This window comes from Orussus abietinus, unplaced genomic scaffold (genome assembly GCF_000612105.2).
Source record: "Orussus abietinus isolate OABI.00-Male unplaced genomic scaffold, Oabi_2.0 scaffold6, whole genome shotgun sequence".
Classification (NCBI taxonomy): domain Eukaryota; kingdom Metazoa; phylum Arthropoda; class Insecta; order Hymenoptera; family Orussidae; genus Orussus; species Orussus abietinus.
The window spans coordinates 1,070,084-1,086,276 of record NW_019396002.1 but is presented as its reverse complement, the minus strand read 5'-3'; the positions used below and the strand labels follow the sequence as shown (position 1 = coordinate 1,086,276).

At 46.7% G+C, this 16,193-nt stretch overlaps 1 protein-coding gene across 1 annotated transcript in view; it reads right to left on the bottom strand.

Annotated features, from left to right (window-relative positions):
• Window positions 1-4,004: 4,004 nt before the first annotated feature.
• LOC105694280 (diacylglycerol O-acyltransferase 1) overlaps window positions 4,005-16,193 on the bottom strand; it is a 46,672-nt gene continuing 34,483 nt past the window's right edge. Inside the window, exons 7-12 of the mRNA XM_012414797.1 lie at window positions 14,611-14,785; window positions 13,769-13,877; window positions 9,840-9,884; window positions 6,878-7,056; window positions 5,231-5,381; window positions 4,005-5,147 (exon numbers count right to left, since the gene is read on the bottom strand). Of these exons, the coding sequence (XP_012270220.1) occupies window positions 4,971-5,147; window positions 5,231-5,381; window positions 6,878-7,056; window positions 9,840-9,884; window positions 13,769-13,877; window positions 14,611-14,785 (836 nt within the window). The 3' untranslated portion in view covers window positions 4,005-4,970. The remainder of the gene's footprint in view (window positions 5,148-5,230; window positions 5,382-6,877; window positions 7,057-9,839; window positions 9,885-13,768; window positions 13,878-14,610; window positions 14,786-16,193) is intronic.

Sequence of the window (16,193 nt, the reverse complement as noted above, 5' to 3'; positions counted from 1 at the left end):
TTTACAGGAAACCCCGGTACCGTAAATCACGGTGTTGCGAGCGAGCGTACGTATCGATAAATAAAAAGCAGTCGTCGTGACAGGGTGGAGGGTCAATAAATCAGGGGGAGGGGGGGCTTGGGGAAGGGGGCACGAAGCGGGGAAAATAAAGGAGAATTATCGAGGAACGATATAAATCAGGGAAGCTCCGGTGGGTTTTCGAGAGATTCGAGACATATCGTGGTTTACAATGAACGAATGCCGCGCCACGTTGCAAATAAACCGATGGTCGATGATCGAAAATGGGGAGGTTCCCCCCTGAATGCCCCCCCCAAGAAACGCGACACGACTTCTAGGACCCCTTATCTCGACAGATCCTCTATAGTGATTAACCGATCAATCGAACGATCGGATAATTCCGACGAGATTTCCCCGAGGATGGCGCCTCCCCCCATCTTTTCATCCCTCCCCTCCCGGGGAGGGGGGTGGTGGAATTTAAAGAACGACACTTCGCATTCGCAATTTCCTCACCGATCCTCCGGAGCTCTTTAAAGGGCGCTCCGATGACTCGGTGATTTCCGGTCGATCGTATCGATCTCCCCCCGGGAGATAATCGCGAGGGTGGAAACGATGCGACAAGTGCGAGGAGGGGTCTGGGGGAATGGGGGGGGAAGTAGCGGGGTCTCCTTTCACCCGTTTCCTTCTTTTTCCCCGTTTTAGGGCGAGTCCTACGACTCTTTACATCGGGTGCATTAATTTCCTGTCGACCCCCTCCAGGGGGTGGACTGCAGGGGGAGGGCGAGGGTGACATAATTGACCCTTTCTTCGCGACGATGACAGTAAGGGAAGTGACATCGCCTTGATCAGCTGATTGGGATTTCATTCCTTAAGATGTTCCCATGGGATTTTCCAGATCTTTTCATCCCCCTGGGAATTATCGGGGCTGATTTTATGGGTAACGAAACATCAGGAGTCATCTGATATCGATGGATATCCTTTCCGTATGACCATTTTCAATTTTCCTTTCTTCGTTTTCCGAATCGATGCGTATTTCTATTGAAGGAGGGATTTTACTTTACCTAGGGGTTGATTTGTTGATTACATGATTTTAGGGATAATTCCGAAGGAGTGCTTATCACTAATTTTTTTTTCTTCGATTTTTTATACTTTCCGATCGAAACGTCATCTTTTACGGGGGAGGTTTATTGGGGAGTACCTGGGGAGTAAATTAACGTTAACTGCGCCAATTAATTTCTTCGTAGTTAAAATCAGTACCCCGGATCTTTTTACCCTATCTGTCATTGTTATTGGCCGAAGATCGAACGTAATCGAACAATGGATAATAACTGGCGTGGATGCACCGAGTCGCGAGCACCGGAATACGAGTAGTCATTACCTACTCCGCGGAAATGTCGGACTGAATATCGGCCCGTCTACCGTGAAGCTTCGAATCCCTCGTCGTGGAATCCTCGGACGTTCGTTCGTTCGTTTCAGAATTCGAGAGCACTGACCATGAGTAATGGTGACGTCATTGTTATTCCGCCATACGAGCCGCGAGATGAAATTTTTCCTTTTGGAAAACCCCCATCCCGCAGGGTGCGAAATTGCCGGCGAAAATTGAGGTGAAACCAGCAGCGAAATCAACCCCACTCGGGCGTATGGCTCGATTTCAGTCCGCGGGAAAAAAAAGGAATCTTTTTTTGACGCGTTTAAACGGTCGCGACCACCTGCACGGAACGAGTACACCGGAATTAATTGCGACACTTGCAAATCCAGGAATAGGAGCGAGATACCTGGCCGATAATTCCTAATAAATTGTCGCTTTTGTCCACATTGTACATCACTGACGTATAGAGTCTCGGCGCCAAAATGCACTTGACGTGGAACTCTGCCGTGTTTTTGGCTTACAATCGTAGGATACATACTTTTGTCTTCTTTTATCAAAGGGAGAGGGAGAGAGGTTTTTGAAAGGCACTTAAAATCGTGTTCTCCCCCAATCCATGGTGATTTTTGTATGGCTGATAACGCATCTCCTTTATCACCGTTCATCGGGATTCCTAAAAAAAGGGTGGAAAACAATTCACGCCGCTATGCAATTTCCCTCACTTTTTTTTGTTTGCCCTTCCGCACTGTGTTCCACCCCCCAAAATTCCCCCGCAACATAAATCCTCCTCCATCCGGGAAAATCCGATAAAAAGCCCTTTCCAAAAACACTTGCTGGGGGGTTTCAAACCGATTTTCCCCTCCCCGCCCTTCAATCCCTGTGATTTTTGTCCGAGGGATTTTATCACCTCGTTTTTTTTATCATTCCAGGTATGGAGGGGTAGGTCTCCCGGGCGCGGCTTTTCCTCCTCACCTTTTTCCTCGTTCTTCTCGAAGTCGGAGGTTCCTCTCCGCGATGCTGTAGGTTCACTCCGATGAAGCACAGATGCACCTCCAGGGGAAGATTGGTCACGGGCCTCCTCGTGTCAGCTCGACAGGTGTCACAGGACTAACCTGGACCGAACCGATCCGCGTCGTGTCGCGGCGCGGCGCTCACTCGGGAGATGCTGCGGTGCGCCCGCTTATATAGGCCCTACCCCCACCCTAGACTCGGCAGTACGCTTGCGCAGCGAAGTGGACCTCCGACTTCCCTGCCGGTCCTCCGGAGCGCTTAGTCGCCTCGAGCTTACCTGACTCACCTGACCCGGGCACTTGTAAAATTACCGGAAAATTCACCTCCACCGATAAATATTAAGTAAACCCCTAAACTCGATTTCATAATTGAAATTTGGACATTTTTTAACATTCCGACGAAAATTTTGGGCTGCAGAATAGAAGTCACACAATCTCGGTAAAGGGTTTTGCGTGGAATTTTGGATGTCCTTTTTTTATATTTTGGAAACGTGGGTGAGAGAAATCTCTAGTTTAATCGCCTGGATCAACGTGAGAGGTCTTCAGCCCCCCAGGGAGAGTCTGGCCACGACTGGCAGGGGGTGGATCTTCCCCTAATTGATAATTCACCCCAGCTGTCGAACGAGCTTTCCCGGGAACCGGGAGCCGCCTAATTCCTGCATTTCCATGCGAGTCCTTGACCTCCCGAATTCCCGAATTAAATTTCCCTCTCGACCTTCCGGATCCGCCCCGTTTTTACTTCCGCATCGACCTTCGCCGTTCCCGCAATTTCCTCGGAATTATTTCCGGGAATTATTTCCAGAGTCCCTGAGAAAAATCTCTCCAGGACTCAAATGCTGGAAGGAATAATTGTTTTAATTCAGTGCACACCTCTCATTATTCCCAGAACTTCCTTAAATCACTCGAAAAATTGATTTTAAATGTTGCAGGCTTAATTAGAGAGGATCTTTTGGGAAATACCCTTAGAACATTCCTGGAAGGACCCTGGAAATGGTCGAAACCGAGAGATGCACGTTGGGGCGGTTTCATCCCCTGGAACTTCGAGTCCCGCGGGATCCAGGACTACCACGTGACTTCCGGTCCAGGAATCGAACTTTCCTGGTACTTACTCGATTCCCGGAGGACTCGCGTTTATCCTTCCTGAAACGAGCTCGAGTACCAGGCAAAGTTGTCTTCGATTAAATCCTGACAAAGAACAAGGACTTCCTGGAGACCTCGGATCAATTTCCTTCCTGAGTAACGGCGTTAGAAGTCATAGGCCTTATAAATGGCGAGATAAAATTATCCTGGGGATCTAATAAGCCTGGCAGTAAATTCCTTCTCCAGATGTCCTGCGTCATACTGGAAGAATTTACAGAAAGGATATTTTAATTTAATTATGGATATAAAAAATGGTATTCACCTTTGAAACATTTCTGTAAAGTTGCTAGGAATTCCAAAAGTTTCAATATTCAGGTAGTGTTAAAAAAAAAAAATTGGGAGGTGGAATGTCTTTTGTTAATCTTGTTAATTTGGGGGAAATTTGTTAAGCATCCTTTTTTGTCTACTTCGACTAGGAGGAAGGGAGGAACGAGTGATCCAATTGCGGCGACACTCGATGGAAAATAAGGGCGGAAGGGAATTGCGCAGAATTTAAAAGGTCGTCGCAATGCTTGTATTAAAGTAGAAACCTTTACAACAGAATCGAGACGTGCTATTAAAAAATACATTTTCCTATTCGAGCGCGTGTTGGTACTTTTCGGAGGACAATATACACCGCGGAAGTTGGCTGCTATCGAGAGACGCTACGAGGAAATGAATCCTGAACCATAGGGGAATTTATAAAAATTACCCTAACAATATATTAGGTATTTTTTACATAGAATATGAGAGAAAGTAACGTTATTAAATTTTATGAATTATTTCCTCTGAAGGGAGCTCCCTCGCCTTTAAGCACCCTGAGAAACAATATGTCATTGAACCAGAGAAATATATTGTTAATTAGAAAAATAATTACCCGACTCGAATAAATTTCCTGCAACGTTATTTCGAAATTATGAACATTTATTTGAGTCTGATTCAAATAATCATTTCTTTGATTCAACGAATTTTTTTTTTCTCTCAGTGCAAGATCGCAGCCTCGTCTTTGATATATTTATATATATATATATTATTTTCATACAATAAAATGTAAACTCCAGAAGGCGATCGCGTTTCCCTCGACCGGAAGCACGAGACGTTCTCTTTGACTGGTAAAATATTGCAACATTTTCGACTTTCTATCACCGACCTCGAATCCGAGGACTCATAAGTAGCCGTCGGAATGATTTCCTTACAACTACCCCTTAGCACCTTGGCACTTTTCTACGACCCCTCTATAGAATATAAACAATATAAAAAATCCGGCACTAAGCCGAGTTTGATCTTATCCTTAAACAAGGTAAGTATGCACTAATGGCGAGTATCTCCAAGGGTGCTAAAAATTGCATCTTCGATTTTCTCCCAAGTTTCAAGAATTCGTTGGTTCGTGTGACTAATTCGCGAGATGGAGAAATCAAATGGGAATTTTTCGGAAGGGTGGAAACGGACAATAAATTCAGGGAGTCTTGAAAGATCTTCTAGACAACCGAGTAGTTTTCGATCAGAGTCTCCCCGAAGTGCGTGACGACATAGTCATGGTAGTACATCATGATGCAGAGAGGCTGGCCGATGATCAGGCTAGACCACACCACGAGATTGCCAAATCTTGGGCCAAGGTGCTTTTCCGCCATCCTGCTGATTATCGATAGAGGGATCTTGAAGAAAAACGTTCTCCGGATGAATTAAAAATCCCCTATCATTTACGTCTAATTTTATTTATCGAAATGAAGACACAAACCTGCCCCATCATCCCCATGAACGCCCAGATCTTGAACGTCTTCAGGGGGACGCTGACGAGGTACTCGTGGAAGAAGGCGCTGATAAAGAAGACGGTGATGCTAGCGACGTTCCTCCCATAGCCCATTTCCACAATGGGTATATAGAGGTGTCTACAGGTGCACAAAAACAATGTATAAAAATGCTATGATTTAAAAAAAAAAGAAATAGAGAACCATCAATTTTCTGCGTAATTCTTGTTAATTTGAAGGAGTTGAATGGGGAACGCGATGATAAAGGGGTGCAAAGGGTGGAGGATAGGTCAGGCCGCAGACGGGAGGACGAGATGGCTCAGAGACGAAGGACGAGCGCCTTGGGGGCGAGGGTGGCGGATTCAAAGGAGGCAATGCAATCGAGCCACCCCCGGGAGTAGTCCCTTTCCCATTATGGCGGCATTATAAGAGCCTCGGGGAATAAACAGCCTTAAGTGCGGTACCGCGACGCGTATCGGCTTTTCCCATTACAAACCTGAAAAGACGTCGTCCCCGGTTCCACCCTCCCCCGTCGATCCCACCCCCAGTGGAGCCACCCCTTCCCGGATTTTTCCATTTTCGCGTTTCGCGCCTCCCGCGGGGGTGGCTCTGCAACTGGCACGCAGCCATGCAGCTGCAATCGCGGCTGCAGGGGAGACTCCTGAAGGTAAGGGGTGGAGGCCAAAGGGAGGCTCTCCTAAGGGTGAGACATTTGAAACGCGACGATTCTCGATTCTGCCCTCGCACCCCCGCGAACGAACTCAAATTCTTGCAATTTTTCGGGACTAGAAAATTACTGGGGATTTTTCTAACTGGATTTCGAGCTACAACCCCTAAAAGAGAGAGCGATGAATTTAGGGGGAGGGATTTTGGGGGAAAGTGCAGCTGCATTCGTGAGCAGGAATTCAAATTTATATTATTTCACGGGTCATGGAGGTTGTTGGATTTTTTTAGATTCTTGAAAAAAGCATCCCTCTAGAGGGGGTTGAAATGGACGCTCGGACCATAATCTCTAGAAATAAGGCCTCCAGTACTCGGTTAAGTTCCGCGAGTTAAAACAATTACGAGCCAGGCGGACGCGTTTTGCGAGGGAAGTCTCCTTCCCTCCTTTTCCCCCGGGGGGTGGAAACAGGGGGAGGGAGGAGCGATGAGCTTTGGCGAAAAATGTAATTAAATTTCCTTAAACCGAGGACCTCGTTAACGAAGTTTCGGGGGACCGGGGCTGGAGACGGCCGATCAAAGGGAGGTTTTTGCCGGACGTAGGGGTGGGAAAAAGTCCACCTCCCTTTTCTGGATTTCGAGAGGAAAATCCGAGCGAAGATCCTCGAGCCACTTCGTTTCCGACAGTGGAGGTGGAATCGAAGGATCAATAAGCCCCGATCAAGGGTTTCGGAGGTTCTTTCTCCTCTTTTTTGAAAATTCGTCAGCGTGTCTTCCCGGCAGATCGAGATTTTCCAGGTAAAGCACCTGGAAAATCACCTGGAGATTCAGGGAAAATTGGCGCCAGGATTGGTCCTCGAATCTCGGGGGTGAGAAATTGCACCGATCCTCGATAAGAGGGTCATAAACGAGGGTTTCCCTCGTCCCTCGGAAATTTTCACATTCAATTAGACCTGAATTTTTTTTTCAAAACTTACCTGAGAGCCCATCTGTGCACCGGCATATTCCAGCTTCTCCAGAAAATGTCGATGTTGTTCGCGTTCCACCAGTCGCTGTAGAAGTTCCGGTCGGCAAAGTGCAAAAGCTCTCCCATCAGGTTCAGGTAAGAGTGGAAGGACAGGTAGAAGAAGCACAGCCAGACCAGGTGATTAGGTATCTTGATAAACGATAAAAAGTGAAATTAAAAAAAAAAGAAAAGAAGTAACCTTTCCCTCGACTTAAGCGACAGAATTCTTTCAGAAGTCTCTGAAAATATCTTATTCATAAATTGGATTATTAAAATCAGAGGGAAAATCTCAGGTTAAAATAATGTTTCCTAGAAATTAATAAGCGCCAAGTGTCCTAAGTTTTTTTGCAGTTATTTTTATATGGAGTAAAGTGTCGATAACTTTCGGGAAAGAGGAGATATCAAAGGTGTCTAAATTTATGGGTTTCAGGAAAAATAAGGGTTGTCGCAGGGTGAGGTGCGGATTTTTCGCCGGTTTTATCCAGCGAGGTGTTAAATGTACAAATGTTGTTACAAGCAGTTAAATAAGCCCGACTATTAAGTACGCGAGTACTAATGGCCTTTTATGGGGGAGTTTAAGCGAGTATTAGGTTAACTTTACGGCTCGAACGCAACTGGTGGAGGAAAATCCGCGCCCTGCGGGGGGTGGTTTTTCGGGCGGGCGCGAGAGGGTTGAACTTTCCGGGGGTTTCGTTAACGAGCATGTAAATGTCCCTCGACGGGTCGTTCGCGACAATTTCGCGAGTTGGGCCCTTTTACGGGATGAGGGCGACCACCCCCTGGGGCCCGCCACCCTTTAATTTTCCCCCACTCGCCGGAATTCGGGAGTTATTTCAATTCCGTTCAGGAATCGGGGATGCAACCCCCGTTTAACCCCCATCTAAACTCGGCTTACCCCCGTTGACCTCCCCTAGATCATCCCCTAACCCCTGCAAAAGACTTAATAACGCAGCTCGACACAAAGCCGCGGTCAAAGCCTCGGCCAAACTTTTCCACCCCCGCAAACTTGGCTCGATCTTTTAATTCTGTTTTCATCCCCCAATCTCGCTACGAGGACTGCAAACGGAACGCGAGGAACGCTCCCCAAAGGACGAACTGTCCTTTGAGTCCTCCGGAGAGACTTCCGGGACGACCAACAGGAGACACCCCTGTCGAACATCCCCCGAAGGGGTAGCAACCCCCACACCATGTCTCCGGTTTCTGCCTCTCTACTTACGACTGTCGCCGACCTCCTTAGGACTCTCTTTTATCCTTTTCTCCCCTTTCAACCCTTATCTTTGTACATTCTTGAATCCTAGATAACTCTAACTTTTCTCGCTCAATTTTTTTCGTAGTCTTAATTCCGCCTCTCTGTTCATCTTTTCATTTTATCCTTTTCTTCCCTTCCAACCCTTATTATTGTACTTTTCTTTTCATCCCAAAATGACTCCGGAACTGTTATCTCATTTTCCTGATTTTTTTATCAGCTCGTGATGGGGTTCGACCAATGACGGCCCCTGAGGTCTCTTTTCACGTTTTCTTTTTTTCTTTCGCTGAAAGGGGAAAATCAGGGAAAATTTCGGATTGCTACCCCTGGACGTACGTAAAAGCTCCAGAAATCGCGGAGGCTCGAAGAAAGGGTGCCTATCGATTGTGTCCGCTTTTCTCGGAAACGTATTTACGTCGGGCGCCCGGAAGTTCCACTTAGTATCGACACGCGTCCACGACTACGACTATGGCCGTGGTACTAGTCGCCGTTAATGTACTATTCATCGGTTCCAGTGAACCTGCATCGTTAAAAACATTCGACCACCCTCTATGCAGAAATCACTTCCCGGAATTGATTTCACTCCGTTCGCCTCTAGCAATTTGCAATTAAATCCCACTCCAAATCTCATCATTTATTTTATATCCTCTACATCATATTCTCCATACCGCCCTTTTACAGCATTTTCCAAAATATCTGTCAAAAAATCAGGGAAACCATTTCCTAATCAATTATCATTTCGCGGATGCCTCAAAACTGTCCAAATAGTGAGTCAAAAAATTCAAGGCGAACAAACAGTCGATAATAATGCCCTGGATTAATTGGCGTTAAATTCCATTTCTAAATGTCGCTACTTATTTTATGTGTTCCGTATTAGTATAAAGAAGTATCCCAGAAGAAGAATTTTCTAGCAGATTTTCTTTTCACCATTTCGCGTGGTCCAAACAGGGAATAAAAAAAAAGTGAGAGGGGGGTGAAAATTGATGCCGGGTCGGATATTGGACATTAAATTTTTCGGAGTTCTCGGAAAGGTCGGAGCATCGATTTCGGTTCGGTTTCATCGTCGACGGGATGTCGATTCTAATAACTGCCCCGTGTTAATTAGCGCGATCCCGGACAGGTGGAACGGCGCGAATTGATGCTCGGTCACGGGGCGATGCCTCTGTCTTTTGATACATAAATGATCAGGACATGTCGAAGGGTGGCTCGTTATCGGCAGCCCCCCAGGGATGGGAGTTTGGAGTTCGATTCGAAACCGGTCGGCCCTTTGACAATTAAGGCGAGGGCTTCTGGGGAAAAGTCCGCCCCGGTGGCGCCTCCACCTCCAATTTCGCGTTTAATTTCGTCCGTGTCCCTGTAAAAAATTCCCAAATCACAGGCGACCTGGATCAGCCTCTGGCGAGGGAAATTTCGTGACTGAAACTTCGCCGCGGGATTTTCCCTCCCGAAGGAAAATATTTTTCCTCTTTTTTCTTTTCTTTTTTCTAGAAGTGATCCGAATTCGATCAACCCTGTAAAAATGGCGGAGTGGAAAACCGCTCGCGGGGCGAAATTCGTCGAGGCAAGTTCATCGAAGTTTATGAGCTCGAGATGGCAAATATTGTTTCTCCTGGACCAAAGATGGCGACCGGAACAAAGGCGGGTGGTTCAGGGGTTAAGGTAAGCTCGGGAAAAGGAGAAAACTCACCGCCAGCTTCAGGAGACGCTCCGAGGCCTTGGCGACGTCCATGTTCTGCAACGCAAACGAGAACGAGAAATTATTAATACTGGGGGTAAATACGCCGAGGGGGTGGAGGGATGGAAAAAGAGACGACGATCTCTAGCGAGGGGTTTTAATAATCGGGAACAAGGGGTAGGAAATTTTTGCAAGCACCCCTTATTGTTAGTATTTCCTAGTAATTCTTAAGGGAGGAAAGTGCCCTTCCAATCCATCGAGTTGCTGGAAAAAAAAAAATCAATGTCGTGTATTTCATACGTATAACATATGTATGTAAAATATATACGTATATATATATTATATACATTTTCACCCCCGACTCTCAGGGACCCTAGGGACTGTGTCCGATTTTCTCCGGAACGATCTTCTGGGAAATGCATCGAGATATAATTTTCCCAAGGAGGTCGGGGGCGGATGCACCCCCCGGGGAAAAAACTCTCGAATGAATATTCTAAACGAGAGGTACGATGGAAGATAAGCTCCTGTGTCAAAGTCGACCCAGATACCTCGCAAGGAAATCGCCTTACGAAATCAGGGGGTGCAACTTGACCGAGCCCCTTCATTCCCCGATGCACTTGGACCACTCGAGGGGTGCTCCCGAGGGAATTGACATTTCCGAGCGAGTCATCCTTCAATTGGCAGAAGAGATTCGCCCCCTCTTGGGGGTGGGAGTCTTCGAGAGGTAAAATAAGACGGCTTGTAAATACCTGGACCGCGTGTCTTGTCGAGCTATTTACGATTCACTGACAAGAACCACCCCCTTAAGTCTACGTTCCATTAAATCAACTAAAACAACTCTCCATTAATAATTTTAAAAAATATTTCGATTTGAAGTTCAAGTAAAATTATTTTAAAAAGTGCCTTTTTGTAGAAAATGTTTAATGGGGGAATCGAGTAACTCGTAAGAAATTATGTAAAAAACATGCCTTCTCTGAAATAATTCTGGGGGTGATTTTTAAGCGGAGGATGAGTTAGTTGGTGCTTTATGAATTTTTCTGGAATTTCTAGAGGGAAATTGTGTAAGGCGTGTAGGGTGTCTTTAGCTTCCTGTAAGGAGAGACTGATTAGGGGTGGAAACCACCCCGAAGATGACCTGCTCGCTTGTCGAGGGATGCAACCTCTGCACTCTGAGCGTTGACATGTCGAGATTACGAGGTTTCTTGGACGAGGGGTTGCCTCTCGTGTGTATTATACACGTCTATATTCCCTGGAAGATCGCAGGGGTTGGTATCCACCCCAGTGCTTGCGTAGCTCCTTAAGGTCTTCCATCATCGCATTCAAAGGGTAGCAGCTCTTTTGCTTCTCTGACCCCTCACCCCTCTGGAGGTAAGAAATTTCGCAACCCCACCTGGAAGACCCCAGAAAATCGAGAATCACAGGGGGTGGATTCCTCCCCCGGCGCCGGGAAACGTGTGAACGAACTCGGGTTCCCCTTTGTTTTTTAATAATTAATTCCGGAAAGAGACCGGAGGGCTGAAAAGAGTTGAGAGAGGGCCGGCTGGCCGCCACCCCCTCAAAGGGGGTCGGAAGCCTTACGGAGCACAAAGGGTTATAATAAGTCGACGATGAAAGGAAGGGAGGCTTCCGTAATTCGATCGATCGAGGAGACCCTCGGATGGCAATCCGTGAGAAGAAAAATCGACCTTTGACGGTCGAGGGTTCTAAAGAGGGGTGGCGATTTTTCAAGCCTCGACGCTTCGGCAAAAGTAAAAATCTCAAAAAATTCCTAGAAATTTCTAAAATCGTAACGAATGATCCAACGTCGATAACCACCCCTTTGGAGATGGGAAGTCGACATATTTGCAGGTTTGAGGATTTCCAGGATTTTATTTCAAGTAGGGGTAGTTTCGTCCAAGGAGGGCTCGAAGGAAGGCTGCCGAATCGCAGCTTGCGCGAAAGGGTTGCAGGGTGCGACAAGGTAAATAAAATTAAAGGGCACTCAGCGGGGCTTTAAGCGTTTCGTTCCGGGGGTTGAAAACCAGGGGTAGTTTTTATTCAGTTTCGCCAACGGCGGGAAAGCTTCGGGTCGCGCCAGAGGAGGAATGAAAACCTGAAAACCGAGGGCGGCCACCACCTACGAGGGTAATAACGAGGGGGTTGCTCTCTTATTCAACCCCTAGGAGATGTCCCACCCCCTCGCGTTTATAACGCGGAACTCTCTCGTCGTTACTTTTATGAACTTGAAACTTCTGCGACTCCCCTCGAACCGTTCGCAGGGGTTGTTTCATTAGTCTCGCTCGGATAGAAAATGATGAAAAAAAAATTGCGGGGGGTGGTGCCACCCCCTGGGGTCTCGGAACTTCTAGAATTGTTCCGCCCCTCGGATACTCCTTCGGGATCGTCAAGACGACCGGAACCAATATAGATTTTCCTCCCCGAGTGTTCGCCTCCTCTGCTCAAAGAACAACCCCTAGAAACGGTGGGGTGGAAAAAGGAAAAAGGCGAGGAAATTCTCCGAAAGTCGCGGTTAAAAAATTCCATCGTTTTTCTCCTCAAAGGAAAATCGTCTTCTTGGAACCAACCCCTTTTGCCGCATCCCGGGAAACGCTGTTGCGGAAGTTCCGCAGCGAGTTACCCTCCATACTCCAAGGGAATCGAATGGAACCTCGGAGTAAAGACGAGGTCCTTCGCAACCCCCTTGATAATCGAAGGGTTGGGGGTTGTGGAACTTTCGTGGCGAACTCGCGATTAGGCAGCTCGACCCAGATTATTAAGCGCTTCCACCCTGGTGAATCCGTATTGGATCGACTCGAGGGTCGAGATGGGATCGTCAGGGGGTGTAAACCATCTATGGGGGTGGTTGGCACCCCCCAGTTCCTCCGCTTGATTCTAACTCACGGACAAATTGCTCTGCAAATCGCTCTTACGGTGTATATGAAATGTACATACATCTACGATACGTATATTACACATATTTGTGTTTTATATATTTTATATATTTAATACACATTCAATATTTGGGACAGTTCGTGAAATGCCTAAATGATATGAATATTAGACTCAAGAAAGAGATTATTAAGAGATTATTGTCATAAAAGAAAGGCTCACTAAATTAATGAAGAAAGTGCCATTTTTATGGTTATTTCGTTGTATTAAAAACACTGTCCCAGAATATATGAGCGATCCGATAGGAATATATCAACAGAGCGGTAAGCAATTTTTGGAAACTCGGTAAGTGACGTTGAAAATATAAATTGACGGAAAAAAAAAATGTAAACGGGTTGTTATAATTGGATGGCGGCCGATTATTCCCGGGATTTCGATTTTTCCTTTCCAGGGCGAAAAGGGACAATCGAGGAGGATTAAATCAAGCCAAAGGGAGCCGGACATGGAAAGAGTTATGATAATTGGCCGGCGTCGGGGCGACAATAATTTTTGCGAATTCCCCGGACGTCGATCGCCGCCGAGGGCTCTTCACGGATCGATTGTCCGGAATCGACATATTGCCGATCGGAAAAATAATTGGCCCAGGGCGTGAGCTGGTTAATTAATGGACTCCCTTGGCCGATTAATTGGATTCGATAATTGGCCGGCTCGCGGGCGGCCTCGTCGGGAAATCCTCAAATTGGGAGCGTTTTTTACAGGGATATCAAATGGGAAGCCAAACTGTCGGAGGACTTTCCTTGTCGCTCCACTTTTCCCTTCTTTGGGGATAAAGCCACGCCGAATGCCTTTGAATCCCGGCGCGACACTTTTCGCCCCCAAAACGTGAACGGAGTCAAAGGTGAAAATTCCATTGACTCCGCAATCGCTCTCCGACCAGAATTTCAAAGCTCGGTCATTAGTCCGCCAAAGGAACGAAACTGAAAGGAAGACTGACAATGAATTAAAATCCTACACGGCACATTTTTCATTCAACTCCGTAATCGTTTATGACAAGTCGGCGATAAGGAACTCACGCTGAATGGTATCAAGGAGTTCTTCACGGAGGGGATCATCCATTGTTGGAAGAGAGACATGACCACTTGACACCCGACCACGACTTCCAAAATTCGCTTTATCAGGAACCTGAAACAGATTGGAGTGATTACAATAATGATAAGAGCCGCACCAGCTGCTCTTCCCAAGGATCGGGAAAATAATTCGGGTATTCCGGAAGCTCGGCGAGCCGGAAGCGAAAAACCGGCTTACCCGTGCAACTTCCGCGACAACGATTCCGCGCGATAGCCCGAAATGCAAGGATTCGGATTATCGCGCCCGGATTCCCCTTAGGGGCTCTTTTTTATCCCCCCCTTCCCGGGGGGTGCGAAAATGTAAAAAAAGAGACGTCTTCCGGCGAGAGCGCGCCGCTCGTTATCGCCGGAAAAAGGGAGCCGAAAACTCGGTCGCGCTGTCGCGTCGCGCCGGGAATTACTTACCACCCCTGGGGGTGGGAACTACCCCTAATCGGCGAGCCGAGAGATCGGACTAAGTGTCATCGCGATTGTAATCGCGGAAAGTGACGGCCCGACTCGACGACGAAACCCCCTGAAGGGGTTGGACGGTGTTTTTATTTTTTTCCTTCTATTTCTCTAATTTCATCTCCAGGAGAAATTCTTTTGTTTCCCTGTTATTTCATCTCTCTTCGCGTTTCCAGGATTGGGGTCCTGTTTTGAGTTTTGTGCAATTTTCTCTTTTTTCTTTTTTTTTTTTTTGGACACTTCTTCGACTTGCGATTCTGCCTCGATTTTTGTGGACGCTTTCTCTCCTCTCGAGGGAGATCGAGAGGAGACATGGAGTGGTCCAGGACGAGATGCTGTACCTTTTTCGGATCCTCTGCGTCCTGGGGAAATTCAGCTCGTAACAGAGGGTCGGAGCCAGGATGAAGTAGTAAAGGTCTCGAAGGTTTAGGTTGTTCGGGTACTGGACAAGGTTCGTCCTGCCATCGCTCTCGTCCTTCTCGACCTGGCGCTCGTTCTGCTTCTTCGCGGCCGCGGCTGAAAATTCAATTTATTATTAAATCTGTCAAACCATGAGAACATTCCCCGAGCCGAGCTCGCTATTTATCGAATTTAATCCGCCGCGGTATTTGACAGATTTAATTCGTCCCCGCGTTTCGATTTAATTCACCCTATTTGTTTGGAATTTAATTTAACGCAATATTTCGCCGATGCACGGCTTAACCGTTAAATAAATCCCAGGACGAAAGGATCTCCGGGAAAATGTGTCGAAGGCGGGAAACGAAGGGTTCCGAATTGTGCGATATTTCTCGGGAATAATAAAAAGGATGAAAAAAAAATACGGGAAAATAGGAAATCCAATCTGGACTCGAAATAAGCTCATCGTCGCGAGTCGACACTCCGCCATTGACGTCGATTTCTCGAATCGAACCCCTCGCCGACTCTAACGATCAACTCCAGGGTCGTCCCACCTCTTCGATTCTCCGATTCCTCGACTCGATGGTGTAATAAGGCCGAAGAATCTCTCCAAATGAAATTCCCGGAGAATTTTCCAGCCCCTAGGAAATGACGCGTTAAGGCACCTGACTCGAAGCACCGGAAGTGCGAGATGAGCCCGGCTGGACTTTATTGCCAGGAATTGGAGACAAGGTGTGCTTCATCAGGGTCGAAAATTAAAAGAAAAAGAAAAAAGAAACATCTTGGGAAGAAGCCATCAAAGTTACCTCGCATAACCAAAAATTATTCTTGAATTAATCCATTGGGTAAATATATTAATAATAATTAATCACGAGGATTTAGCTGGTTTAAGGCGAATCGGAGAATGGCGTATGTTTCTTTCGAAGTGAAAAATCAGGGAAAATATTGGGATAGCCAAGTTCCATTGCTGGGAAGGCCGAAATTCATTGCTTTCGATGCTTTGAGGGAAACTTGGATCGACTCGGCGGTAAAACGAGTTTGAGTTACCTCAAGAACTGGGGAGAGGAAGGGGACCAGCTTAAGCTTCGCCGATTCTTTAGAAACCCGGCTTGAATGGTCCAAGTTCGGCTGGACGAGAGAGATCGAAGGAAAACCGAAGGTCTTAGCGCGACTGATTCAAAAGTTACGGCACAGGGAAAGCCGGAGAAGAGCTTGCGTTACACCGGAAAAATACGACGAGGGCAGGATCCCGAAATTCGAGAGGCTCGATCAGAAGAGACTTCCCTGAATCGAAAAAAAAAAAAGATCTCCTCAGCAAAAAAAACAAAATCAATAAATAAAGACAAGATACAAAAAAGTCCATACCACCGAGGGAATTTTTAAAACTTCGATGGAGGCTAAAGAAACAACCGCCCAAGGAATCTTCATAATTTTTACGGAGAATCAGAAAAGAAAAAAAAAAATGTGCAAAGTCCGGAGAAATTCTTAAGGCGTTCAACAATAAGAAATGGCGAGTTCCGAACCACCC